Source organism: Fusarium oxysporum, chromosome 3 (genome assembly GCF_000149955.1).
Source record: "Fusarium oxysporum f. sp. lycopersici 4287 chromosome 3, whole genome shotgun sequence".
NCBI lineage: Eukaryota > Fungi > Ascomycota > Sordariomycetes > Hypocreales > Nectriaceae > Fusarium > Fusarium oxysporum.
The window spans coordinates 2,092,567-2,117,088 of NC_030988.1; the positions used below are offsets into that span (position 1 = coordinate 2,092,567).

Here is a 24,522-nt window from a genome sequence, read left to right on the forward strand (position 1 = left end):
CACCTCCGCCATCCTGGCCTTTCAATAGGATGATAGAATATCTGTTGAGTCTGCTGGTGGCTGGGATGAGGATATTATTTAAGGAACTGCGCTCCTCTCAGATATATATAACTTAGACCTTTCAATATAACCTGCAACCTTTTTATTTTATCAATATTTAAAAGAACGCGGCTAAAGTCGCCAGTTAATTAATTCATTTACTCTTAAACGTCGAGTCACTGATATCGTCGTAGATACCCAGTCACGCAGCAAGGTGTCAACATGTGACCGGGGACCGGGCGGTCTAACAGCTTAAATTACAGCTCTTTGCAATGCTGCGAAATTCATATTATTAGCATGATACTTTAGCAGTCTAGGGCATCAATGAGGTTACATTAATAGTGAGAAAATTATACAATATTTACTAGAACTTGACAAAATCCTATTATGTAGATAGCCACCTTATAGCTTATAAATGCAAATACCAAGATATATACTGATATATACTACGACTCGGACTCATCATCCTCAGATTCACACCAGAGAGAAGTATCGTCTTCCTCGTCGACTTCGGTTACTGAAGTAGACTCTGCTATAGCATCCCAATCCCGAAACCAGCTCTCATGTCTATAGTCATGCTCGAAGCGCAGTCTTGTCTCGCCCCCCAGCCTCTCCAGCTTGTAAACGCCGTCCCTCATTTGTCTGCCCAATACGTTCTTCGGTTCGATAAAATCGCCTCGCGCTGGTCTCCGGAAGAGATACAGCCCCTCCCACCTCTCCGCCCTCGAGAGCTGCACGTATAGGCTCATAAAACTAGGTCTTGTCTCTGAGCTGCTACCATAAACGCCTTTGAGATTAAGAAGGACCTCTGAGAACTGCTTACCCTGGCTTTTCTGGTCTGTCATAGCGAAGGCGGGGGTACATAGGGGTCCTGTTCTATGAGTGACCAACTGAAAGCCTGGCTTGCTCCTTGACCTGGAATTCTTCCCCCGCATAGAATCGGGGATAACTACTGTCTTGCTCTTGATGAGGAGCGTACCTTTCGGGAGTCCGGGTACCGCAAGGTCCGCGATATCGTCCGACTGGAGGAGAACAGCTGCGGGGGGGCCCAGGTGGAGCGTCACATCGCTGGCGAGGGCAATGGTGCCGCAGGCGAGGTCGGGAAAGATGTCAACTGCCTTGAAGGGCGCCCCATTGACCAGCTTCAGCCCAGTAAGCTGGTTCCGGGTCACTACTACCGGCATTCCTTGCGCATAGAAGAACAACCCAGGGGTTGGGAGCTGTGAGTCGTCTCCATAGCGGAGCACGTCGCATAGCTCTTCTACACGCAACCGCTTTCCTGCTTTAGTGTCGTGCTTTGCCACGAAGATCGAGATATGCTTGCTCTGGGCGCGAGCCCACTGCACGATGGCTGCCATGTTCAGGTCCCACCTATCTTGGTTCAGAGGTGTAACCGCCCTCAGTCCATCGGCGAAAGAGGGCTGAGACGCTTGGTTATAGAGGCGACGATATAGCCGTTGGAAGTCCAGCTCGGTCTGCTGTCCATTACGCAGGCGCCGGAGGAAGCCACGCAATCTTGCACAACCAGCAGTGCGGACCTGTTCGCGAAGCATGACGACCGTTGTAAACTGGAGGAACAGTTTATGTGCTGCTACATGCTTTGCCAAGCTCTCCGGTCTCTGTTTGCTGTGCTCTCTGGGCTCTGATAGGAGGAGGCTGGTCTGTCTGACCGGGTCAAACTGGAAGAAGTCGCCAAAGAAGATGACGATTGGGATCCCACCAAAAGGGCGATGCGCGTCATCTCTATACAGCCTCAAGCGGCTGTCTACAGATGCTAGCGTGAGGCCGCCTACCTGGCTGATCTCGTCGACGATCAACATGGTCTTACTCTTCCAACGTAGCTTTTCTTCTTCCGATATATTCCTCGTAATCTCTGTCTTGTCTTCAAATCCAATGTTGCACGCCGAATGGAGGGTCACTCCGCCAATGAGTGCAGCTGCGTTTCCGCTGGCGCCTGTCACGAGCAGCGTGTGAAGGCCGTCTTTCAGCCGAAACATGTCCTTGATAGCGTGTATAACGCGAGACTTTCCCGTGCCTCCTTCACCGCCGACGTATTGGAGGTGCTGCTTGCCCTCCTCTTCCTGGAGCTGAGTGCCGCGCTCGTCGAGGAAGACTGCCGGTAGCAACACCGCCATCGACTGGAGCTTGTTCAAGGTCCACCCCCTCGCCAGACTTACAGCGACGTCGACATGTGACATATAAGGGCCGACTTCGAGACGCATCTGGCCCGCCGGACCAACTCCGTTCGCCAGTGTTTCTTCCGTCTGAGCGGGCCGCCGTGGGACATCTGGCCTTCTATGGGGCCCATCAGCGTGCGCGGAGGACGCATTACTCTCCCTACCCTGGATATTTGCCGTGACGCTGGTGTCTTCTTTCTTCTGTAACTTCAATATCGCATCAATTTCCTCCCTGCTGAGGAGGCCCGTGCCCCGGAAAGGCGCATCTTGAATGTCTTGCAGCATCGTGTAGAACTGTCGGCCCCGCTGGGCGGCAGTGTTGTCGTCCTCTCCCATATCGATTGCCCTCGCCTCTTCATATAAGCATCTCAGCACCGAACTTACGGGCATATCCTTAATCTCGCTCCTCCGGGCTGCGGTTAGGACGCCCAGAAAGGCGTTGTAATACTCTTGTGAATCAGTGTTCTCTTCATCTGCCCTGGTGCCATCCTCCTCCTCCCTTTGATCGCCAAAGGCATGCGCATCCACGATCTCTTCAAAGTCCTGGTCTAGACCTTGAATCTTACGGTCGGCCCGAGCGTCTTCTACAGAAACGCGCAATAGAGTGATGTTATGGACGTAGGAGCGAACTCGGTCGCTTAGCTGTTCCTGGAACCTTCGTCGAACTCGTCCGTAAGACGACCATCAAACACAGGCACCGCCATTTTACCTGGAGTTCGAAGGCATTGGACCCAGCCTTTACAGACTGTTGCTGTTGGTGGAAAAGGAATGGGTGTCGTACCTCTCCAGTGGTAGCGTTCCTTCTTCAAGACCACAAAGGACATATAGTCGTAGAAGCAAAGTTCTTGGAGAATTGGGCCCCGGTGTTTGTAAGCTTCCAAATAGGGCAACTTAAAGCCGTCTGTTTGAAAATAGATGTTGTCTGGTTGCGGGTCTCGACCAAGTGCCAACAGTGCTTCCTTTAAACCCGGCCACTGTTTGGCACAGGCCCAGTACAAGGAATTGATATGCACCCAGGTCCAAGCAGGAACATTTGTGAAGTCGGTCCCGAAGCCCAGCAGATAGCCAAGCACCTCAGGCTGTGAGAGCTCTCTGCTCGTGAAAATCCGGTTTGCGATGCGTAGTAAAAACGATTTAGTTTCATCTCCTATCGTCGACGTCGACGTCGATGCCAACGTCGTGCCTTGATTGCCTGGTCCCCCTTGCTGTTGCCGGGCCAGGTCCAATAACTCTGCGGCAAGGGCGAGCCGCTTCCACATAGGAGCGTTAAGCTTCGTAGTATAGTTGCAGATGTAGTGTATGAGTGCCAGCCCTTTTTTTCGCGTAAGAATCATTGATACATCATGGTTGTGCCGTAGCCCTATGGCCATGCTCTGGTTATACTGATTGACCATATGATGATCTCTCTTCACTTCGAGCAGGCCGTCGTCTGTAAAGCCGGTCTCCAGCACAAGTCTCCAAGGAGCCCGGAAACGGCATAGCTGCGTTCTACACTTTGCCAGGCCCGCCTTCAAAACTTCCTTAATAGAGTACTTGACACACGTAGCAGTATGGTGGTGGACCTGGCAGCGAGATGCAATAAAGTTGGCCTCACGCTTAAACGCCCTCGATAACCACTCCGCGTCGTGTATCAGCTCAGGCTCGACTACAGTAGTCTTCTTGCCGCACTCTACCACCTCCTTCGCCAAGGCCTCGTTCAGGGTCGCAGTAAATATATCGTCTACGAAGCTCTTGACCTTCGACCGGTATTCTCCCTCATCAGGATCGGCCATGTGGCGGACGAGATCCGATAGGGCCAGGTTGCCATGTAACCATAGGAGGCCGTGTAGGTGAAGAGCCCCGCGGTCGTTGGTCTCTACGGTTGCATAATAATGGCTCACGTTCCCATAAACAGACGGTCGCCCGACGCGAACGTAATGCTCGAAAAAAAGAGAGATCTCGCGGAAGAAGAAGAGCGTTGAGCTGAGAGGGTCGTGGACCGAGAGGGTTGTCACCTGCAGCGATGTGCTTAGAGCACGAAGCAACGCTCTAGCGGCCTCATCATCCCGTCCCCTATGCGCCGCGAGCTTCAGCTTCACCGGGTTGTTGATATCATTGGGATTTAGGGTAAACCAGATGGCTGTGAGGCTAAATGCCACTATCATCGACCATATCTTCTTCCGCATTGATAGGCGGCTCTCATTTGATAAAGGATGCCGGCTACCGTAGAGCGAGAGTTCCTTCATAAGTGCGATAACGTCCCTGTCTGTGGTCTTTCCCATCTCAAACATCTCCTTTTGTGCTTCGCGCAAGCGCTCGGGCGTCAGCCTCTGGTGTATTCCCTCGACACGCCGAAACGCCGACCGCTTCAGGCGGCCCTGGGCAATCCACCGGTTCCGAGACCTGACCATCATATTGAATACAAGGAAGGAGAAGGCAGGGTGTTGGGCGCAATGCCCGCCGTGCCGCTGCAGAACGACTTTGGCCCAAGACTCCAGGGTCATATCTCGTATCAGGGGATTTGCTGGATCTCCCACCTCGTTCCGGTCCGCCGCTCGTGGTCCGCCGTGGCCATAAGGGAAGCAGGTAGGGAAGGTTTTTGGGAAATAGTCTGGAGAAAAGCCGTCCGCGAACTCGCGACCATGTGATACCCGGATGAACGGACGACCTGAGGAGCCATGAACCTGCATCGACGGGGCCTCGCCTGCAACACCTTCGTACCTATCGTCGAATTGGCGCTCTGCCTGCAGGGCTATACTGATGAAATCTAGCTTGTCCTGCTCTGCGAAGGCAGCCTGCTCGTCGATCGGGAACATCGCCGAGGAGCGCAGCTCAAACGCCCGCTCTGACGTTTCCTCGGCCGTCGCCTCCTCCAAGCTAGGGGGTTGCTGTACGCCATGCGGCGCAGGCTCAGATTGTCCAGGGTTACACTTAGACTTTTCTGCCAGCTCTATCGCAATGTCCTCGACCGATGACGATTGACCAGGAGTGTCCTGCCCTCGATCAGTTGGAGGCACGATCTGTGCTGTCCGTATAAGCTCTTCTGCAGTCTCTTCTTCCCTCACCATGCGTTGGTAGGCCTGTGTTGGCACATCGCTGCCGCCTTCAAAATCCCAACTTTCCATCTCCTCTTCATTGATCACAATGTCGACGTAAAGAGGGTTGTTTGCTCGCAGCCACTGTAACGTTGTGCGGATGGCACCAGGTCGAACGCTGAGCAGTTTACTCACATCTCGAGGCGTGGGCCGCTCTAAGCCGGTCCAAATCACATGCACCTGCTCCAGTGTCGACACAAGTGGGTGCGGCAGGATTGTGGCAGCCAAAGACTCCACGTCGTTGGGGAACACCGTGATGTGACCCGCGACGTGCTTCCGATATGTCGGGCCGGTTAGCTGGCCACGTTGGATGTTAAACTTAGTGATGAACCCATATGCCACATTGAAAGAGATCAGCTTCTCCTCGAGAGGGGTAAGGTCTTTCAGCTCCTTTGGATACCGATGCTCGCAGCCGATGAGCATCGTGCTCCCCATGCATGCCTCCGGGACTCTGCCTCGGTCGAAAGCCGCTCGACAGGAAAAGCATATCGGCACTACAGTCTCGCCATCTCCCTCCGGGAAGCATCTCTTACACGCCAGTAAGTTGGTCATCGCTGAACGAATCTCGTCAGGCAACGCCCTTTCCCAGTCGACATGATCTAGGTCCCGTGGCTTCTTCTGTAGATAGCAAACCGAGCATACTGCTATCTCCATGCTGCCTTCATCGTGGAAGGCTTTCAGAAAGGACTGGACTGTGTCGATCTTACGATTTGCAGGCACAGGGTTGCACCAGTCACGGCGATTCGAGGCCGCTTGCTTCTCTTGGAAGGATTGCTCTACTGGTTGCATCAGCCTGCGTAGCGCTTCTTTGTGCCGCATAATCATCTCCATGGACATCAGGTCAGGAGGAGCTGCCTGTTGGGCCGGTATGGTACCCGAAGGTCCATCTTGCCGTGGCTGACGACGTCTTTGGTTATTATCAGTCTTCGCGCGCTTAAGAGACCTCGGGTGCCCCAAGAAGGATTCATACTCCGGGTTTGGTAAATCCAGCTCCTGTCTCGCCTCCCTAGCTCGTCGACGGCGCTTTCTCGTGCGCGACGCCAGCTCCTCTCGACGTCGAGCCTCCTCCTCTTGACGCCGACGGTGTCTCTCCAGCCACTGTCTTCTCTCTTCAGCTTGTGGGTGGCGTTCTCTTTCTAGTTCCTGCTGTCGTATCCTCTCCTCTTGTTGGCGGCGGCGTTCTTCTTCCCGCTGCCGAATTATCTCCGCTCGTTTCTCCACTCGTTGGCGGCGGCGCTCTTCCTCCTGCACCCACCTCACTGTCTGCTGCTGATATCTTATCGCCTCCCGCTCGCGTCGCCTTTGCTCTTGCAGCCGCTGCCGCGCTGCTTCCCGTATGGCCCGACTCTCGTCACTTTGAGGTCCTGTTCTCGTCTGCTGCTGCTGACTAGGCAGTTGTGTCTGTGGTGGAGTGGGTAGGAAAGAAGAATAATCATGTGATTCAGCCATGCTGAAGTACTTATCGAGGTTCCTATTCAAATATTGCCGTATAGCGATATATGACGTTGGTAAGCCCTTTGTTGGTGACTCTATAGGTTTCTTAAAACTGACTCTTTCTCTGGATAGGAGAAGCATGCGAGGAGGCCTAGAAGAGCAGAGCGACAGACCCATAGCATGGATCCCCTTTCCAAACCCATCTTACGTAGGGTTACAAGCTCCAATCACTGTTATCACATTTACAGCTATCTGTTGTTTCTGCCGAGATCTCCCTCAAACTTTATCACTTCTGCCGATGCCTCAGATTATTACCCCCTCATTAACCCCTCTTTACAACCCAGGATATCCTAGCTTTCAGGTGCAACACACTACTAAGTCTGTCAACTGATACTTTGTGGCAATATACCGTACGGGCTATACTTCAGAACCTAGCTTAGTGTAGCAGTATGCTACATTGACGTCAGGGTCAGAGCATTACTAAAATCAGTATATATCTACATAGCAAGCCACCATTTTTCAAAGAGGGGGACTTAACACCCTCATCTCCTTTGCCCTTATCTCTCCTAAACTTATTTCACTTATGATACTGCATATAATTCTATTGCCACTAATATGACGACTTCCTCGGCCTCTGTCATTTGCCCGATACCTCCATTGCCAAATAAGCGTGGGCAGGGAGCGATCGGTGCGGATCTCATCATCACCTACCATTCCGACCTAGCCCAGTGCGAAATCCTCCCAGCTGGCTCACGCTATACGAATGCAGGGAACTTCAAGGCTGGGACCTTCCTGCCTTTTATTCAGCCTGCATTCATTCTCGACCTCTATCCGTGCCTCCTCAGTCCTGAAGATGGCGAGATCTCAGGACTTCCTTTGCTACTCTCCATGTTTAACGCCGGAGCAAGAACAGCGACCTTGGAGGAGGACTGGGAGGGGAAATGGTTCACTATAGTCGCCCGAATTTTTCCAAACAAACTTACCTTCCATGGCGTAAGTTTGGATGGATGGGAGACAGAAGAAACTGAATCTGTGCAGGTTGCGCTGGCACTACCGCGTGATGGCGGCTTGACTCCGTACGTCCTCTCACGTCGTATTCATACCAGTTATCGATGCTTACAACCCCACAGTATTGTCCCTCGACTCCTCGATGGTAGCGATGAAAGTGCCCCCTGGCCAAACTCTTCAGCACATATATCCCTTGCCGGCCCTGTCGATCTAGATACCTTCCATATCAAGGAGGATGTCTGGCCAGAGCCACTGAGCAAGACTTCGGTGTTCATAAAGCTAGGTTCTTACTTAGTGCCAGAAAACGACCGCCCTCCTCACAAAGGCGTACACGTATGCCACGTCCTCCTCCTCTTCCCCGTAGAGCAACAACCATGGCATTCTCTACTCGGGTGGATGCGACAAGCTGTGAACCCCTTTCCTAAAGGGTCGTGGATTGTATGCAGCGGTCGCGTCTTGGGGGTCCTTAACCGCGACCTTATCCAAGGCCCTCAAGTCGTCGATTCCACCGTCCGGATCTTAGTAATTCTCCCCGACGATTGGGAATTCGTTCGACAGAGTACCCTGTCTACACATAATACATACATGCCCACATCGTCGAATCCTGTCAATGAGTCGCCTACGCCACCACGACCAGCTGGCCCTGGGGGCGTTGCAAGCAGAAACCCATTCTCGTCTCCAATCCGCGGTCAAAAGCAGTCTCCGCAAAGGAAAGCTGCTTCCCCGACACTGCCATCAAAGCAGTCAGATTGCGAGGCGACCAAACCACCAGCCTGCCCTAGAGAAAAGCATACACCACTGACTCCAACCACAATTGACGTTAATCCAGTGCTTCCAATTCCAGAGTTCGGGTATGGCTTGTCCCTTCTAAACCTCTTCCTTGAGCTAACTGGCGATTCAGATAGCGATTGTACGGAAGATGGTTCAGACACAAAGCAAATGTTGGATGACCAACTCGATCCTACTTCCCCTACTCCCACACGTAAGAGGAAGCAACGAAGCACTCCTGAGCCAATACGAAGCAAGAGAACCACAGCAAGAAAAAGGAGGGCACAGTTATATGGCTAGATTGCCGGTATTGACTAAAAACATAACCTTTCTGTGATGGTCGGGTCTAACCTATATCTACAGTAGGTCCCAGACTTAGGAGTGTATAATCTAATGGGTTATGACGTTATATTAAGCATTATAAGTCATGATGTAGTAATAGTAAAATTGTACATTGATAGCTGTCACACTATCTATCTAGGAAAGTGCTAAATGAATGTCTTATATACTAAGTGCGTTACACTGGACTTACTACTGAAGAGTGAAAATGAGTGTATATATATCTATGGTTCTCGACTGGATTGGAGGGGGTGCCATAGGAATCGCTGATGATTCCCATGAATCACTGGTGATCCGTTGGAGTGGTGCTCCGATCCGCTGAAGTCGCGCGCAACAGCTTTGACAGTTCCCGTTAAAAATGGGGCCCAGGGTTCTGCCACGGGTGACCGCCTGGTCTCGACCCAGGTCATCGTAACACCTTAAATCTGTTGGACATTACGTGTATTCGGTTCATTGATGTGAATTGGTGTGTATTCATGTTGTGTTTTGTTGAAATCTGCCCCTTAGAGGTTTTACCATTTCGGCTGTAATCTTAAAGTATCCCTGCTTGCACGTGAGGCCCCAGCACCTATTCAACAAAATCCACCATCTTACTGATAATACCTACAAGCAGCCCTTCTTCACCAGCTTCATCACGCTAGCACAGTTCCTCCAGGCTTCCTTTGGCGGGCCGCTTGCCGGACCGGTCCCTCCTGTAATACAATACAGTTTTTTCTTTCGCGAATGGCTTCATTATGCTAAAATACGGTGCAAATAAAATGGTAGGATTTGTATGGAGCGGTGATTTTTTGTGCTATGCTTTAAGTGGCGGGGAATGGTAGTAAGGGGACGGTTGGGGAAGGGATTGTGGGAGTACCGATACTTCTGTACAGGAGGATGCCATTAATACCGGAAAGTACAACTACCTCCCCTAATCTTACCAGCGGCCTTGGCATCTATCAACACGTCGTCTAAGTACCGGACCTCCCGGCAGATCGCTAGATGACCCGCATGTCATTCGGTAGATGGATAGATATAGATTTACAACTATCTACATCTACATTTCATCTACATTGGTAGATAGATTCACCAGCCTGGTCACCTCCCTAGCTCACAGATAGTTAATAGTCAAACCGTCATTACGAGAAGCCTCAACTTACTAATTCTGTCTTGGATCCACGTGCGTAGACATCTCACAAGGGCCTGAAGATCAAAAATACCACAAATCACCAAAATTCGGGCCCCGTGGATGTCGCACACGTTAGGGGCCGACTAAGCTAGCTTAGTTGGCTCCCCGGGCTTGCCCCGCATGAGCCAACGGATAATACTACAGAGTCGAGAGTCGTTAGGGTTCATGACCGCATAGATTCGTCGCCGTAGCCAGAATATATCATGGGCTCACCCACGCCTAGCATCACTTCTGAATTGGGACATGAGAGGGCTTGAGGCTTCATGGTGCCGAATTCTGATTCCCATGACCCTGATTCAACAGATCCATGTTCGTCATCATGTCGTTTCGTCGTTGTAAGAATTGTATGGTGAGGTCGCTATGCTGGGGCTGGGCGATAGACCAAGCGGGGAAGTTGCTCATCGCGGGGGCTCGCGAGGGGAATAGAGTCGAAGCGCCAATCACGGGTGGTTGAGGAGCAAAATCGCAATCGACGCTGCTTGTGAAGCCCTGTGGTAAGAGGGTCAAGGCATCAGTGTTACAAACGCCGGCCTTTCGGTAATCGTGCTCAATGTCGGAGTGATTGAGCTCCGATGATGACGCTCCCTCGGTTCGGTTGCACGCGGAAGAATTCGCGTCCTTGATAATCTCCGTTTGAGGTTTGTATTTCTTTCGTCGATCGTTGTGCTCTCGCACTAGCTTAGCTGTTCGGGCTTCATCCTTAGGGAATACTGAGTGCACGGGAAGGTCGACATCTTTGTTCAGGCGGATGCAGCCGAGCTTCTGGACGATGTTGTGGATCACGGGTTGGCCGCGGTCATCGAGTTCGGGCTCACCCAAGTCCCAGGATTGGTTATTTCGGACCATGGAGTAAAGCTCATGGACGGTAGTAATGAGAGCGTATTGTGTGTTCTCGAGAACCTCGGCGTAACTGTAGCATATAAGTAAAATGGGGAACACTATGAACTTTTGCATACGTACCTGCTAGGCACCTGCTTGTTTTTCGTCTTCTTTCGTACACCAGCGGTGCAAACTAGGCTGTCGTCCTTGCATCGCCTGCATGGGAACTCACCGTCACACTTAACTCCGTGTTAATAAAGGTAGGGGGTTGAGAAGGTAAGTACCAGAAAACATGCCTTAGTCTTCTTCATTCGACATCGTTCACAAGCCTTCCACACACGCTTATTCCGACCGTCCATGCCAGTTTTATGTGGGATATGGTCGTGGCGGTGAATTGTGGCAGCGCTTGAGCTGGCTCGCTTGGAGGGGCGCTGCATAGGCTTGACCGACTTGGTACTTGATGATATACTCTTTCGCGAGAGGGTTGATTTATGGTCCTCGACAAGAGGGGAAGTCGGGCTACCTGTCCCCATTGTAGCTTTTGTGCCTATTATATGCGAAACAGGCTGAGGCGACATATCATCCAGGCGAAGGGCTGTGAATGGATTGGGTGATGGGTTGTATGTAAGCTAGGGAGAGAACCCATCATCTGGGACAGGAGTGGATGGATGGACGGATGGGTGGATATGTAAGAGAATATTGAGAACTGAAATGGAAGAATGTCACGTTGTGTATTTTACATAATGGGGCGTGCGATCGCTATAGCAGTGATACACCAGTGGGACCCAGCATAAAGATGTATATGGGACTTGGAGCGGGGAAGCAACTCAACCTCGAATATATACACATTCAATGAGACACATCAGAGAATCAGGGTTCGTAACATAAAAAAAGAGGGGGGGAAAAGAAGGGTTTGAGGAGCTTAATAATAATAGCCCGTCGAAACCAAGGTTGGATCTCGTGTGACTAGTGGCTTAACTAACAAGTCATGAACGTTATACACACGGCTAGACCGGACTCTTTCGGTACCTTCAAAGATCATCAAACTTATCTCACACCACTGTATGAACCCACTTGGATGCAGAGATGGAGGTAGACGGAGGGGAGTGGGCGGATACACACATGAACAACACACACACCAATTAATGGAAAAATTATCCGTATACGATGTGGCACAAGCTGCCAGTACATATCTATTAACACCATCTCTACACAACTCGATTACATTTTTCTTAAGTCATGAGTGGGAAGATGTTGTAGTTTCCACAGCTTACCTAGCATCGAAGTGGAGCACATGCCGTGCATAAAGCTTTTTTCCCCTTCATCAATGCAATGGGTTGATGGACCTGATTCGACCGTATCTCGTGTTCGTACTGACCGGAATGCTATGTTGTGACAAGCAGCTAAGCAAAGACGTAAGCAGTGTTCGTCTCCAAGCTTTGTGACTGTACTTCTTAGTTTGAGGCTTTGTGAATCTAGTCACAATGTCGTATGCGAGTCATTTTTCGCAACTGACTTGGTCAATCACGATTGAGACAGGCGTCTAAGATGTTAGTGCGAGTGTAGCTATTAAATCACTTATGTGATTGGTCGAGGCTAGACTTCAGTGCGGGGTAGAGGCAGCCAATAACACTGCACAATCCGGAAAGACCCGAGATATACGCAATTAGAATGTGATTAGTTAGGTGTTTCGCAGGGCGGTCTTCCATCTTTCCACTGCAGCATCAGATCATTATTGACTTTAGCTAATTTAGCGGCTTCGTCTCTGTTGCGACGGAACGATACATGGGGTCAGGCGTCTTTTTCCACACAGCCATCCACATAAACCAGCCCAACGTCCCGCCCCAGGTGGAGAATGCCGAGCCCAGATATAAAAGACAAACGTCAAGCTCTCGCGTACCTTGCCCGCCCATAACTTCAAATCGCCGCAAGACGGAAGCACATATCCAGCTAGAGAACTGCACCCTGAAGAATGCCGAACACCGAGCCGAATATTCAGAAAAGCGAAGACACGACTTCCCAGCAGAAAGAACTCCCGGGTGACACGGCACAGAATGAAGTCCGTCTCGATCCGTGGCAACGGTGGTCGCCTGCCCCGTGCTGGTGGTGGCAGAACCCTCTTTCGGCTCCGGGAGACAACGTTCCGACTGCAAGGGTCGGCGCTCCCTCATCGGCTGCTCCCATCGGCATAGGGCTACCGCCCCTTGGGTGCCCCTGGCTTGTGAGTCACTGCCCTGGCTGCGGGCAGGGATACCATGGTTGGCCAGCTTGTAGGGCCCCGTATCCTGCACCGGGATGTGGATGGGGTTGTGGGGCGAATTGGCCACGCCGCGTATGCCATCATTGCGGTAGCCATCATTGACGAGACGGAGTTGACTATGCGAAAGTTGGGAAAAGAGAAGTTTTTTTTTTTTTTTTTTTCATTTTTTTTTTCAGGACCATGTAATATACTTGTTGAATATTCGCTTACCCAAGCCCTGATGGTTTCCCTCATTTGTACACAATGAATTGAGACTGATACTGTTGATGCATAACTACAAGTTGCTGGCCCACGTCTGCCGTGAATATAAAGGGCTCTTTAGTATCTGGCATTTTCCAGCCACCGCGATAAAACCAGATGCCTGGCAGTCAAGACTAGCCTCCCAGTTCCATGGGTTTGTTCCAGCGCGCGAGGGGCGACTCGATATGTCTTCGAGACCTGACTGTGTTACTCTTTGCGACGGTTGACTACGATCACCTTCTGGTATTTCCCTCTGCCTTCTTTCCTATCTTTAGCTTCGAGGACCGCTGTTAGTAAAAGAGCAGCCAGCGTCGACGCCTGTGCAACAACTCGAGCCTGGACAAGTTTCCTGGCGCCCCTGGTTGAATGGTCCCGTCTCATATTCGTGAGAGCGACCGCCATCGTGATAGCCCATGTTCCTCCAAGAACTTGAAATCGATGATCATACAGCCAATCTTTTGCTCGCTGTCCCGGAGACTCTTCAGCATAAATTCTTTTGACCTGCTGTTCGGCCTCGTCTTCGTATCTCCTCAGTTCAGGGTGCAGGTATGATTGAAAGGCATGAGATGCTCGGTTTGCGCCAATGCTGATAGTGAGCATTCCGGGGTAGATGCAAGTGGTGCTCTTGACGTAGAGGGGTAATTGTCTGAACGGGGAATAGAAACGATGTAGACCTGTTGCCAATGCAATGCCGAATGCGAGGCCAGAAACGCCGGTTTTGATCCCTTCCCGCAAAATGGAGCGGTAATACTGGTCCTCTTCGTCCTGTGCAATCACTTTGGTATGCATTTTCTCTGGAACGTGGGAGGTTAAAGATATGGATATACCGAGAGACCGGAGAAGGCTGAGAGATCTGAACGGAATAGAGATGCAGGCCACAGCATTCCTTTCCCCTGGATCGATGATGACATGGAAATAAAGCTCGATCAAAAATGAACCGATCGCGTTAATAGAGAGATATAAAATTGGGGGTGTGATGCTCATCATCACAGGAAGCTTAATATGACTCTAACTACCACGAGAAAGGTGATACTGTTGTTTTGAAAGCTTATATCCGCTCCAAGTGCATCATGCATCAGCCACGATCATATGATCAGGTGAATCACAACCACGTCATAATGAATATAAAAGCCTAATTATCCATTATTATTCCTCATCATCGCATGCAAATCATCGATAGTATGCTGGGAGAGAATATGATTCGTGTTTTTGTGAATGATTATGAACTTTCTTAATGCGGTAAGACGGAATAATTATAACATCAGATTGTGCTTCGCTCCTCCCAATAGCAATCACTCGCCTCGTATCAGCTCATCGCACGGTGTTCAATAGCATCATTTACCTCGGTAAATCCGAAGTGTAGCCACAAATCACTGAGTTTTGGCTTGGGTTTATGAGCACCATCGCAATTGAAAACCACAACCAAAATCTCAGACATTCTGATACAGATTAATCTCGTCAGGCGTTTGGTCTTATGACAGAGACAGGCTAAGAGACCGACATAAAAATCCATAAAGGCACAATTGCGGAGCTGTTGAACTCGAAAGAAATCTTTCGATATATTTGTAAATGATACAAGGCGCCAACAAGTCACTCGCCCCACATCCCATAGATAATACAGCTAGTACAAGCGGGGTACGAGAGGTTCGTTCAAGGAAGCATTTACTAGCAAATCACATACAAATCATTATTTATTAAAACTATGACTTCCCAAGTAATTCCATCAAACACAAGATAGCTATTACTTCGATAACTATAGCTTCCACACACTCTCAGCGAGGGGCTGAAGATCCCATCGGAGTGCCAGTTTCCCCGGCGGAAGAAGCCGGCCACAACTTCGTGCCTTAACATAGAATATCGTGATTTTCACATCAACCCTCTGCCCCAGGAACGACTTGAATTCTTCCAGATTTTTATGCCTATTTCTACCCTTCAGTATAACGAGATAAGAGATATTCCTACAGTGGACGGCCTTGTACGTGCCTTAGATGTATTTATTTATGTTTGTCTTATAACTTATCTTGTTCCCGGTTTCCTAGGTCTCGTAATTTATAGAGAGATAATAGGCTTATGCTCTTCCTTTTAACTATCCATACCGGTGCTAATAAGGAATGTACAGAAAAGGAAAGAAAGCCAGCTAATAAGTGCATGTAATTACAAGCTATATAGCAAATCTTTGGTGGTGATGCCTTCAAAATCATCCCAATACCAATGGTTGCCGCTATTTATAACTGTCAGATGAATCACGTTGACCGAGGCGACTAGTTAAGGGCATATATCAGCTATAAGCAGTATTTTCGGCGTGGCCCTTGGCAGGCGCTTCTTTGGGGTTTCCTTCTTGAAGTAGCCCTTGTGAATAGCTTCATTTTACAGCTTACAACGCCGTGCCCTAACTGGAAGCCCTATATAACTCTCAAAGACTACAAGAAATGCATCTACGATGCGATTTGTATCACATATGAACAGGAAGGTCAGGCAAGGAAGAGAAATCGTACAGGGAAGGAAGAGGACATTGACGATCTGAAAACACGGCAAAAACACATACAAAGAGATGTCAATCATTTCCACAGGGGCATCAAATCGGCTTGCCTAACTTGCAAAGGCCTCAAGCAGGGGCAGCGTCAACCTTGTAAGAAGAGGAATGCCAAAGGAAGCTATCTGCAGCCGATAACGGGAAATGCACAAAGCAAGTAACGGAAGCACACCCGATACGGCTACAAAGTGTGCGAGGTAGTGATTTGTAACAATCAGAACTGCTGGGACTTCTATCACCATATAAGTTAGTATGTGCGGAGAAGTATTACTAGTTTCAGTCATTTTGATTGGCCCTATACCCTTGTCGTGGCCTCGTTGGAGGGCTGTGCCGCTCAAAGGGATACTCGCCCTCATCCCGATGCAGCTCAATTCGTATTCGGATGCTGCGTTCTTGCTCAGCAGCTATGTCCCGGTGGGTGGGTTGTCATGGTGGCTGACAGGCCACTTTATTATGACGAAATATAACCAGCTGCCCCTCCAATCTTCCTTTAGCTCCATCTTCGCGTGTCTAGCCGGCTAACGGAATATCTTTCTCTTAATAGTGCAGGAATTGTTACGGCCATGTAGCCTGTTGGTCATGCTTTGACGTTTATTTATATACAGCTTCCCAGCGCTTGGTCCCGTATGGTTGTGTCAAAGCGAGACCAGTCCGTGATGTTTTGGCACCCCCCTCGATTGAAGAGCCCAGGTTTCTCATTTTTGTTCAGGGTTGACGCGCTTTTACTGCACCTTTGGTTGGTCTTGGAGCCAGTCTGAAAGTCGCCCATCCTCTGATCCGAGTCTCTAGGAGTCTTCCCGGCCGATTGCCTCTTTCCACCCTGTGTACCAGTCCGTTGCCTTTGGCTCGTCCATAATACTTTTATTTCGCGTCTTTATAATGGCGAATGAAAAGGATATAACCTTGTCCGGAAACGCAGGGGTTGTCGCTAGCACCTTGACTGTTGACCATCAGATTATCGACTTCGGCGGACCGCCCGACCAAGGCAAGTGGCATCTTAACTTGTTGGCCCTTCTATTAGATGTACTCAGCTGTTAGAATGGTTTGCTAAGACAAAGTTCCCAGGCGTCAAGAACATGCGATGTCTGAAGCATCTATACGTGACTGACCCCCGCGACGACAAGCAGCGAATCCTGGAGACAAAGGGCGGCCTGCTCAAGGGCTCCTACTGCTGGATTCTCAAGAACGACCGCTTTCAGCGATTTCGTGACGACCCGCAAAGCCGGCTGCTCTGGATCAAAGGCGACCCCGGCAAAGGCAAGACAATGCTCCTCTGCGGCATCATAGATGAGCTAGAGAAAGAGTCTGCGAAACGACTGTCTTATTTCTTCTGTCAGGCTACAGAGGCTCAATTGAGCAGTGCCACGGGCGTGCTGCGCGGCCTCATCTACCTTCTCATCATCCAGCAACCATCACTCATTTCCTACGTACGGACGAAGTACGATACCCAAGAGGAGAAACGTTTTGAGAGCATCAATGCCTGGGCGCCTCTGACCGATATATTCATGGACATGCTGAACGATCCAGCTCTGGAGGATGTGGTCTTGATCATCGATGCCCTTGACGAGTGCAAAACGAAGCACTCAGAGCTTCTTGACTTTATTTTCAAGTCGCCTTCCCATATCAAGTGGATTGTATCCAGCCGCAACCACTGCCCAGACATTGGGCCGAGGCTCAGAAATGCAACACACACAGCCAAGCTGTGTCTTGAGGACATTGGGAGCACCATTTGCGAAGCAGTTGACGTGTACATCCGACACAAAGTGGATCAATTGATATGTGAAGAGAATTACGACGACAAGATACGCTACGCTGTCCAACACTACTTGATGTCTCATGCCAATGGCACTTTTCTCTGGGTAGCTTTAGTCTGCAAAGAACTTGCGGATCCTAGGGTCCCAAGACAGCATATGCTTACGAAGTTAACGTCATTCCCAGCAGGACTTGATCAACTTTATGAGCGAATGATGGAACATATTATCAACTCAGATGATGCGGGCCTGTGCAAGCAGATCTTAGCTATTGTGTCGGTCGTATACAGCCCCGTCACCTTGAAGGAGCTGATATCTCTTGTTGAGTCGCTCGAGGAATTCGACCAGGATGAGTTGAAAGAGACCATCGGATCCTGTGGCTCTTTCTTGACTCTTCGAAAAGGTGTCATTTACTTTGTGCATCAATCGGCGAAGGAATACCTGCTTGACAAGGCATCCAACCAGATCGTACCTTCTGGCACCACGGACCAGCACCATACCATCTTCTCGAGGTCGCTGCTGGTGATGTCCAGGTCCCTGCGGCGCGACATGTACGATCTACACCATCCCGGCATCTCTATAGATGATGTCCGCCAGCCTGATCCCAACCCGTTGGCCTCGGCGCGATACTCGTGCTTCTACTGGGTTGACCACCTAAGCGCTGCCGTCTCGGATAGAACTTTGATGCCTATCGACGACCTACAAGACGATGGCACAGTCCATCAGTTTCTTAGTAAGAAGTATCTCTACTGGCTGGAAGCGCTCAGCCTTCTCGGAAGAATACCAAAAGGTGTGGTTGCGATGACGAAGCTCGAGACGTTGCTGGTAGGTAGTTTGATGTTTGTGGTTATATAGAGCCAATATGCTGATTATATTTCTACTAGAATGGGTCAGAGGGAACCCGCTTGTTTGATTTCGTACGGGATGCACGGCGATTTATCCTAGCACATGGACGGGCGATAAGGAATGCGCCCCTTCAGGCATATGTGTCCGCGCTTACATTCAGCCCTCGGCGTAGCGTAACGAGAAGATTGTTCAAAGAGGAAGAGCCAAGCTGGATTCTAGCTAAACCGACCATAGCTGAGAATTGGGATGCATGTCTAGAGACGCTTGAAGGCCATGACGGTGGGGTTAACTGGGTGGTCTTCTCACCGGATGGCCAGCGCCTTGCATCAGCGTCACGCGAGGGGACCGTTAAGATGTGGGATATCGGGACCGGACACTGTACGGCGACGCTCGAAGGCCATGGAGGTGGGGTTCACTCGGTGGTCTTCTCACTGGATGGCCAGCGTCTTGCATCGGCATCACACGACACGACCGTCAAGATATGGGATGCCACGACTGGCCACTGTATGGCGACGCTCAGGGGCCATGATGATGAGGTTTGCTCAGTGGCGTTCTCACTCGACGGCCAGCGTCTCGCATCAGCATCACGCGACAGGACTGTCAAGATATGGGATGCCACGACTGGCGAGTGTACGGCAACGCTCGAAGGCCATCACGGCTGTGTTAACTCGGTGGTCTTCTCACCGGATGGCCAGCGCCTTGCATCGGCGTCAATCGACAGGATCGCCAAGATATGGGATGCCACGACTGTACAATGCCTTGCGACGCTCGTTATAGGCAGTGTCGCCGACACTATCCGCTTCGACAAAACTGGTACACATCTTCTTACCGATAATCTCATGTTTAACCTCAACCTGATCTCGCACCCATCTTCGTTTGCCACTGCGCCTGCATCCAGTCTACAACCTCACCCATGCCAATGCCAAGGCTACGGGATCAGCGCCGACCGCAAATGGATCACGTATCGAGGTCGAAACCTGCTCTGGCTCCCGTTTGAATATCGTCCAGTAAAATCAGCGATCGCAACAAGTATCGCCCTCGGCTGTAGCTCTGGATGGGTTTTACTGTTTCAGTTCTCGGGGGAAGGTCCTATCCTATCCTAGCTGCGAGGTAGAATGAATGAATGAATGATTTTGTCCCCGCTTGGGAGGATACGCCTCATAGGGCCTACAACGTTAAATCTTGGTTACATTCTTTTCTGACTTCTGGTCCTGAGACTGTGCCGATGATATGCTGGATAGTGTGTGTGGTCTATTGACGCGTTTGCAGGAATCGCGTTTCGAGGGGGAAGTCTAATTTCGTGTCGCGAATGCCGAATCTTTCGCAGACAAACATTTTGTAATTAATGTGGAGATAGACTGCCTTAGCTCAGCAGCCCTGTGCCCCGGCTCCATATGTTGAGGTAAACAATTTTGACTCCTCTCGTGCAACCCTGAGATCCCAGTCAATATTTTGGGCGGTCGGGTCAGTCATGCTGTCAATGTCTTTGTATGCGGTGACTTGACCGCTTTCGGCAATAGGGTGGCACCTGCGAGTCTTTAATAACTCTAAAAGAACCAGGTCAAAAGGCAGATTCAAGGCCAGATGGTGTTCTTGGAGTGTGCTGAAGCTCCAGTAGGTGGCTTTACCACCGTTAGCATTCCCTTTGTCCTTGTGCGGCAGCTGAAAATTTACATGTGATACGGTATGATACGAGGTGTTTGTTGTTGGCTGAATGAATCCACTGGAACTCTAGCATATTACCCACATTTGGTTAGTTCAGATGGCTTGGTCTGACGGCCCCAACTTGATTGGAAAATGAGCCTTCTCGGGTATTGAAATGGTGTATGTAGTATCAAGCCTAAAACAGTGTGCATGGCAAGCCTAGAGACAAATGCGTAACTATGACAAAACGTCGTTGGGGGACGACGAACCTTGGCTTTGGTAGCATGCATAGGACCCAAATATCATTTCAGCCATGAGGAGGACTGAGGGCTACTCACCGTCCAACGCTATCATCGTTTTGTTTGTCTTGTCAAATCTAATGTTGCCCTTAACATTGCCCACTGAATACAAGAAGTTAGCGGAAATCGAAGTGTGCTAGGCTCCTCTTCAGCAGTGCGTAATGTTGTCTTGCGGTCAATTGATCCAACTGGCAGTGCTAATGGCCTCGCCTGCCAGTAAGTTAATACTCCACAATCAAGAGTGAACCTCAACTGAACACGTGACTTCGTAGTACAGGATGGAATCGCAGGCAACGACATTGCTAACTGATGAAACAGCATGGCTAGAGCTTCGTGGCAATAACACCATCTCAGCGTTAAAGGACGTCCTTACCCGAGCCAAGATTGGCGATATAGACACTAACGCGTATGCGAATGGCATCGTGAGGAATGGCAGCGCGTTGCCACGAATCGGTATTGCCATCTCGGGCGGAGGTTATAGAGCCATTATGAATGGGGCTGGTGCCATTGCCGCTTTCGATAATCGAACCCATGGGTTCCACGGACGGCCATCTGGGCGGTATTCTCCAGGCTACAACGTACCTTAGTGGCCCTTTCTGGGGGTAACTGGCTTGTGGGAAGTCTCTATATGCAGAACTTCACAATGGTAAAGTTCATCTTCTCTACGTCCAGTGGCTTTCTACGAACCCTTTGGCAATTCGATGACTCAATTCTTGGTTTGTTTGAGTTGAACCTCTGCTTACAACGGGCCCGACGAAACGACCCCAATAGTACCGGTAGCCCTAATAGTTGTTATACCAACGCGCAAAGCAAGTGTGACTACCCGTTCCCTATGAAAATTGAATGTTGTGGATGATTAGTAGGTGATCTTAGCTAGGGGGGGAGCACCATGCCGTTTGAAACAAGCAGTATACCACGAGCCACATCACAAACAATACGAAGTCAAAGGGAAAGCCCAAGAACATGTTCCCTAAATGGCGTACAGAAAAAGACGGAGTAGATAATACCGAGACACGTGACGACGATGCCATAGATGATACGTCCATCGATATTCGCCTATGCGATGCCGATAAGGTAAACAAAACGTGAGAGAATCCCTAGGACGATCATAGCGGAGGCAAGCTCGCCGAGACGGAGAAGAACAGAAAATAACTTTAGGTGCAACACCAGATTCTGCTGCCCCATTTTGCAGTAGAATAGGAGTGATAGATTGAAAATACGATGGATGTTGTACATTAGGTTACTTCAATTTGTAACCGTTATGTAGTAGGCATAACTAAATGATTTTGCCGCTTAGATAAAAACGAAAATGCAAAGCGAACCGTGGTGTACTGTACATACTTTTGTGGCGACTGGTGGATTTCTGCATCCAACGTCATCATTACGCAATAGTGTTATTTATCGGTGTTTTCGTTACATCCAGTCCATGTGTCTGACGAGTTGCCATGTCATGTGGCAAACGGTATTGGCCGCCAGAGAGTTGTTGTCGAGAGATAATCGAGAGGTGTGGAATTAAGATTTAGAAGAAAGCCAGCCTGTTCCGACAAAACGTTGAAGGCCCTTCACGGAGGCCTTAAAGCGCCAGAGTTATAATATTGAGTCATTGGCGGCTAACAGCCGTAATTGAGGGTTGTTTGCTCTATTCCCGCCGATTCAGGTACGAGGAGTATAAATTGGGGTACCAAGTAACACTACAATATAATACAATTTATTACGCCCGGCAGCTTATGTTGGCCTGGTAACACTACAGTAGCTGCAAGAACACGCAACCGACAAGCCAATCCTGCATTGTGACGCTTGGCAATCAGAAGGAACACAGTGTAACTGCATTTACTACTCGTATAGATGGTTTCGTCCGCATTTGTAATCACATACTGATATCATGATGGTCACAATGATTTGGGTGGGTCAATGGTGAGAACAATGATTGGAAGAAATAATGAATGTCCCTAGATACAGATGTGTTACCAACAGAAGGCAATTGGTGGCCGCCAAGCTACGGGAGATACAGAAAAAGCAAGTCTTGGAATACTGCTCGTACCATGCACTTCTTACCGGAACGCACCCGTCTTTCTCAAACCCTGTCTCAACAGCGCCTTTATGAAACCCTGAGGGGCGCTCCGCGCTACAAGATCTCATCTTTCTAGGGAAGAGTCCCTGTCATATCGCATATCAGATCATGCTACGTCCAGTAGACGGTATTTGTGCAGTCCTCGGCTGTGCGCAGGACATGGAAAGGTAACAAATCCCTACCACTAGCGCGTGACTGAAAATCTTGAAAACTTACACAGTTTTCCTATCATTCTAGTATTCCGCTTCGAAATCTGGCAAGATGGAAGCATGCCTTCCATTGCTGGGAAGAACATCACAGCAAGCAAAGTCCCTTTGTCCAATTCTGTTCTGTTTGCAATCGCTGGGTGAAGGGCGAATCGGAATGGACTATGCACTGCCAAGATCACATCGCAAACCAACAGTCGCCATTTCCATGTGATCCGATTATTTCACGTAACGCAATTGCTTGTCCTGGCTATTGCCATGTTCATCTGGGAAGCCATGAGTATTCCGCAAACCATCGCTTACAACAATTCTGGGACCAAAGCGGTCGGCAGCGACATGCTTCCGTTTGTGTTTCGGCCTTCATCAAATCTCAGTTTAACCACTCTCAGTTACAGTGTCCGCACCCAGAATGTCCGGTAGTATCAACGTCCCCTGAGGATCTGTGGCTACACTTAGCGGACATTCATAGCACTTCTGGGAAGCCCATAAAGAAGCACAAAACACTCGATGAAGACGGCCTAAGCGGTGACACGATGTCCTCGCCCTTCGAGCGACACTGTGCCCAATCCTCAATTGACAGACAGGTGAAGCCGGTACTCTACGGAAGTTGCAGTCACCTTACGTTTGTTAATTGGGTGTCATCTGAGAGTCTACCAAGAAGTGACGGTCTCGTGGAGGACGATTTTTCGTCTTTATCGGAACTTACCGAGAATGAGAAGATCGGGCATGAAAATGACGGGAGGTCTCGCTCAGATGTCCAATCCTCGCCGTCTTCAACCAGCTTTCCCTATATGCTCTCATCAACTCAAGTGAATGATAAAAGTCTACATCCTCACTTGCGGAGTAACCCGGCGATCAGTTCTGGTCAAGACAAAGAGGCAGGCCAACAACCACCTCAAGACGTCACAGCCTTGTCAGGAACACATGATTTGGCTACATCATCTTCCACTGGGATTGAATCAGTTCCTCAAAGGGGCGGTACTTCATACCCTTCTCTGCTATCTCCTTATAGCATTGACGACATGGCCGACTCTAAGCATCTTAGTTCCAACGAGGCATCAGGCCTCCTGCAGCCTGCCTCGATTGTCAAAGCGGACACATCAAGAGCTCAACTTGACGAAAGCAACGACGATAACTTCGGCAATGCATACGAAGCAAGTAAAAGGCTTCAATTCATTCTGTCGACCTCAGAGAACTCAGATATCGTCGATCCACAGCTTTACATTGACCAGAACTGCGAGGAAGATCTGAGGACTAAAGATGGATATGCGTCTTCATCGCGCCAGAACAGGGTCTCAGCTAGTGAGATTGGCCAACCTACAGCATTAGACCCCGGTGGAGTTATGTGGGAAGTGGATCAATTATTGGTTAAGTGGAAGCAAGGAAGGCTGATTCTGCATCTTATGAAATGGCAAGGCTTTCTAGACGACGCAAATGCGTGGGAGAAGAGAAAGGATATTAGCATTGATTAGGTCAACCAGTTTGACAAAAGGGTTTCTGACGATGGAGGAAATCATAAGGGGGTAGAGCTACTGAGTAAAAGGACGAGACGAAGGCAGGTCGAGTACCTGGTAAAATGGAAAGGCCGCTCAGAGAAAGACAACTCTTGGGAAAAGGAGACAACAATAAGTCGTCACAGAGTACAGGATTACAGGATTATAAGAGGCTCTGCGGTTCCGTAGCTTGATCATGCGCTTCATAAGTGCACACATAATAGATATTAGACTTCGTTGCCAAACGTCTTTTCCTCGTCTTATCTTGGGCTCAGCATTCTACGGTTCTTGACAACAACATTATCCTGCAAGGCCTTAGCGCCATGTTTAAGCCAAATACAGTCAGGCCCCGA

The 24,522-nt window shown here is 49.7% G+C and overlaps 8 protein-coding genes across 9 annotated transcripts; 5 read left to right on the forward strand and 3 right to left on the reverse strand.

The window, feature by feature from the left end:
• Nucleotides 1–485: 485 nt before the first annotated feature.
• FOXG_06452 (uncharacterized protein) lies at nt 486–6,739 on the reverse strand (the record flags this gene model as incomplete). Its single annotated transcript, XM_018385126.1, has 2 exons — nt 486–2,881; nt 2,926–6,739. 2 exons carry the CDS (start codon nt 6,737–6,739, stop codon nt 486–488), a joined length of 6,210 nt encoding a protein of 2,069 aa, XP_018242327.1.
• Nucleotides 6,740–7,339: 600 nt separating this feature from the next.
• FOXG_19253 (uncharacterized protein) lies at nt 7,340–8,637 on the forward strand (the record flags this gene model as incomplete). Its single annotated transcript, XM_018399449.1, has 3 exons — nt 7,340–7,800; nt 7,855–8,583; nt 8,634–8,637. The coding sequence occupies 3 exons, from the start codon at nt 7,340–7,342 to the stop codon at nt 8,635–8,637; spliced, it is 1,194 nt and encodes a 397-aa protein (XP_018242328.1).
• Nucleotides 8,638–10,268: 1,631 nt separating this feature from the next.
• On the reverse strand, nt 10,269–11,359 carry FOXG_06453 (uncharacterized protein; the record flags this gene model as incomplete). Its single annotated transcript, XM_018385127.1, has 3 exons — nt 10,269–10,917; nt 10,968–11,065; nt 11,111–11,359. 3 exons carry the CDS (start codon nt 11,357–11,359, stop codon nt 10,269–10,271), a joined length of 996 nt encoding a protein of 331 aa, XP_018242329.1.
• A 1,172-nt stretch (nt 11,360–12,531) lies between these two features.
• Nucleotides 12,532–13,256, forward strand: FOXG_19254 (uncharacterized protein). The gene has a single exon (XM_018399450.1). The coding sequence runs from the start codon at nt 12,799–12,801 to the stop codon at nt 13,186–13,188; it is 390 nt and encodes a 129-aa protein (XP_018242330.1). The 5' UTR covers nt 12,532–12,798; the 3' UTR covers nt 13,189–13,256.
• A 37-nt stretch (nt 13,257–13,293) lies between these two features.
• Nucleotides 13,294–14,224, reverse strand: FOXG_19255 (uncharacterized protein). Its single transcript, XM_018399451.1, has one exon. It carries the CDS (start codon nt 14,113–14,115, stop codon nt 13,534–13,536), a length of 582 nt encoding a protein of 193 aa, XP_018242331.1. The 5' UTR covers nt 14,116–14,224; the 3' UTR covers nt 13,294–13,533.
• A 2,245-nt stretch (nt 14,225–16,469) lies between these two features.
• On the forward strand, nt 16,470–19,671 carry FOXG_06454 (uncharacterized protein; the record flags this gene model as incomplete). 2 transcript variants are annotated; one of them, XM_018385128.1, is made up of 4 exons in its annotated part: nt 16,470–16,595; nt 16,649–16,844; nt 16,925–18,435; nt 18,495–19,671. In XM_018385128.1, the coding sequence occupies exons 2-4, from the start codon at nt 16,739–16,741 to the stop codon at nt 19,557–19,559; spliced, it is 2,682 nt and encodes an 893-aa protein (XP_018242332.1). In that variant the 5' UTR covers nt 16,470–16,595; nt 16,649–16,738. The 2 variants fall into 2 exon arrangements, with proteins under 2 accessions (XP_018242332.1, XP_018242333.1); XM_018385129.1 differs by having other exon boundaries at nt 16,649–18,435; nt 18,495–19,559.
• A 928-nt stretch (nt 19,672–20,599) lies between these two features.
• On the forward strand, nt 20,600–20,986 carry FOXG_19256 (lysophospholipase; the record flags this gene model as incomplete). The annotated part of the gene is made up of 2 exons (XM_018399452.1): nt 20,600–20,615; nt 20,718–20,986. The coding sequence occupies 2 exons, from the start codon at nt 20,600–20,602 to the stop codon at nt 20,984–20,986; spliced, it is 285 nt and encodes a 94-aa protein (XP_018242334.1).
• Nucleotides 20,987–22,122: 1,136 nt separating this feature from the next.
• Nucleotides 22,123–24,478, forward strand: FOXG_06455 (uncharacterized protein). The gene is made up of 2 exons (XM_018385130.1): nt 22,123–22,637; nt 22,708–24,478. The coding sequence occupies exons 1-2, from the start codon at nt 22,579–22,581 to the stop codon at nt 24,146–24,148; spliced, it is 1,500 nt and encodes a 499-aa protein (XP_018242335.1). The 5' UTR covers nt 22,123–22,578; the 3' UTR covers nt 24,149–24,478.
• The last annotated feature ends 44 nt before the right edge of the window (nt 24,479–24,522 follow it).

Coding starts and splice junctions, on each gene's coding strand:
- FOXG_19254 (XM_018399450.1), top strand. CDS start 12,799: ATGCCGAACACCGAGCCGAATATTCAGAAAAGCGAAGACACGACTTCC.
- FOXG_19255 (XM_018399451.1), bottom strand. CDS start 14,115: ATGCATACCAAAGTGATTGCACAGGACGAAGAGGACCAGTATTACCGC.
- FOXG_06455 (XM_018385130.1), top strand. CDS start 22,579: ATGCTACGTCCAGTAGACGGTATTTGTGCAGTCCTCGGCTGTGCGCAG. Junction 22,638..22,707: donor TGTGCGCAGGACATGGAAAG/GTAACAAATCCC, acceptor CTATCATTCTAG/TATTCCGCTTCGAAATCTGG.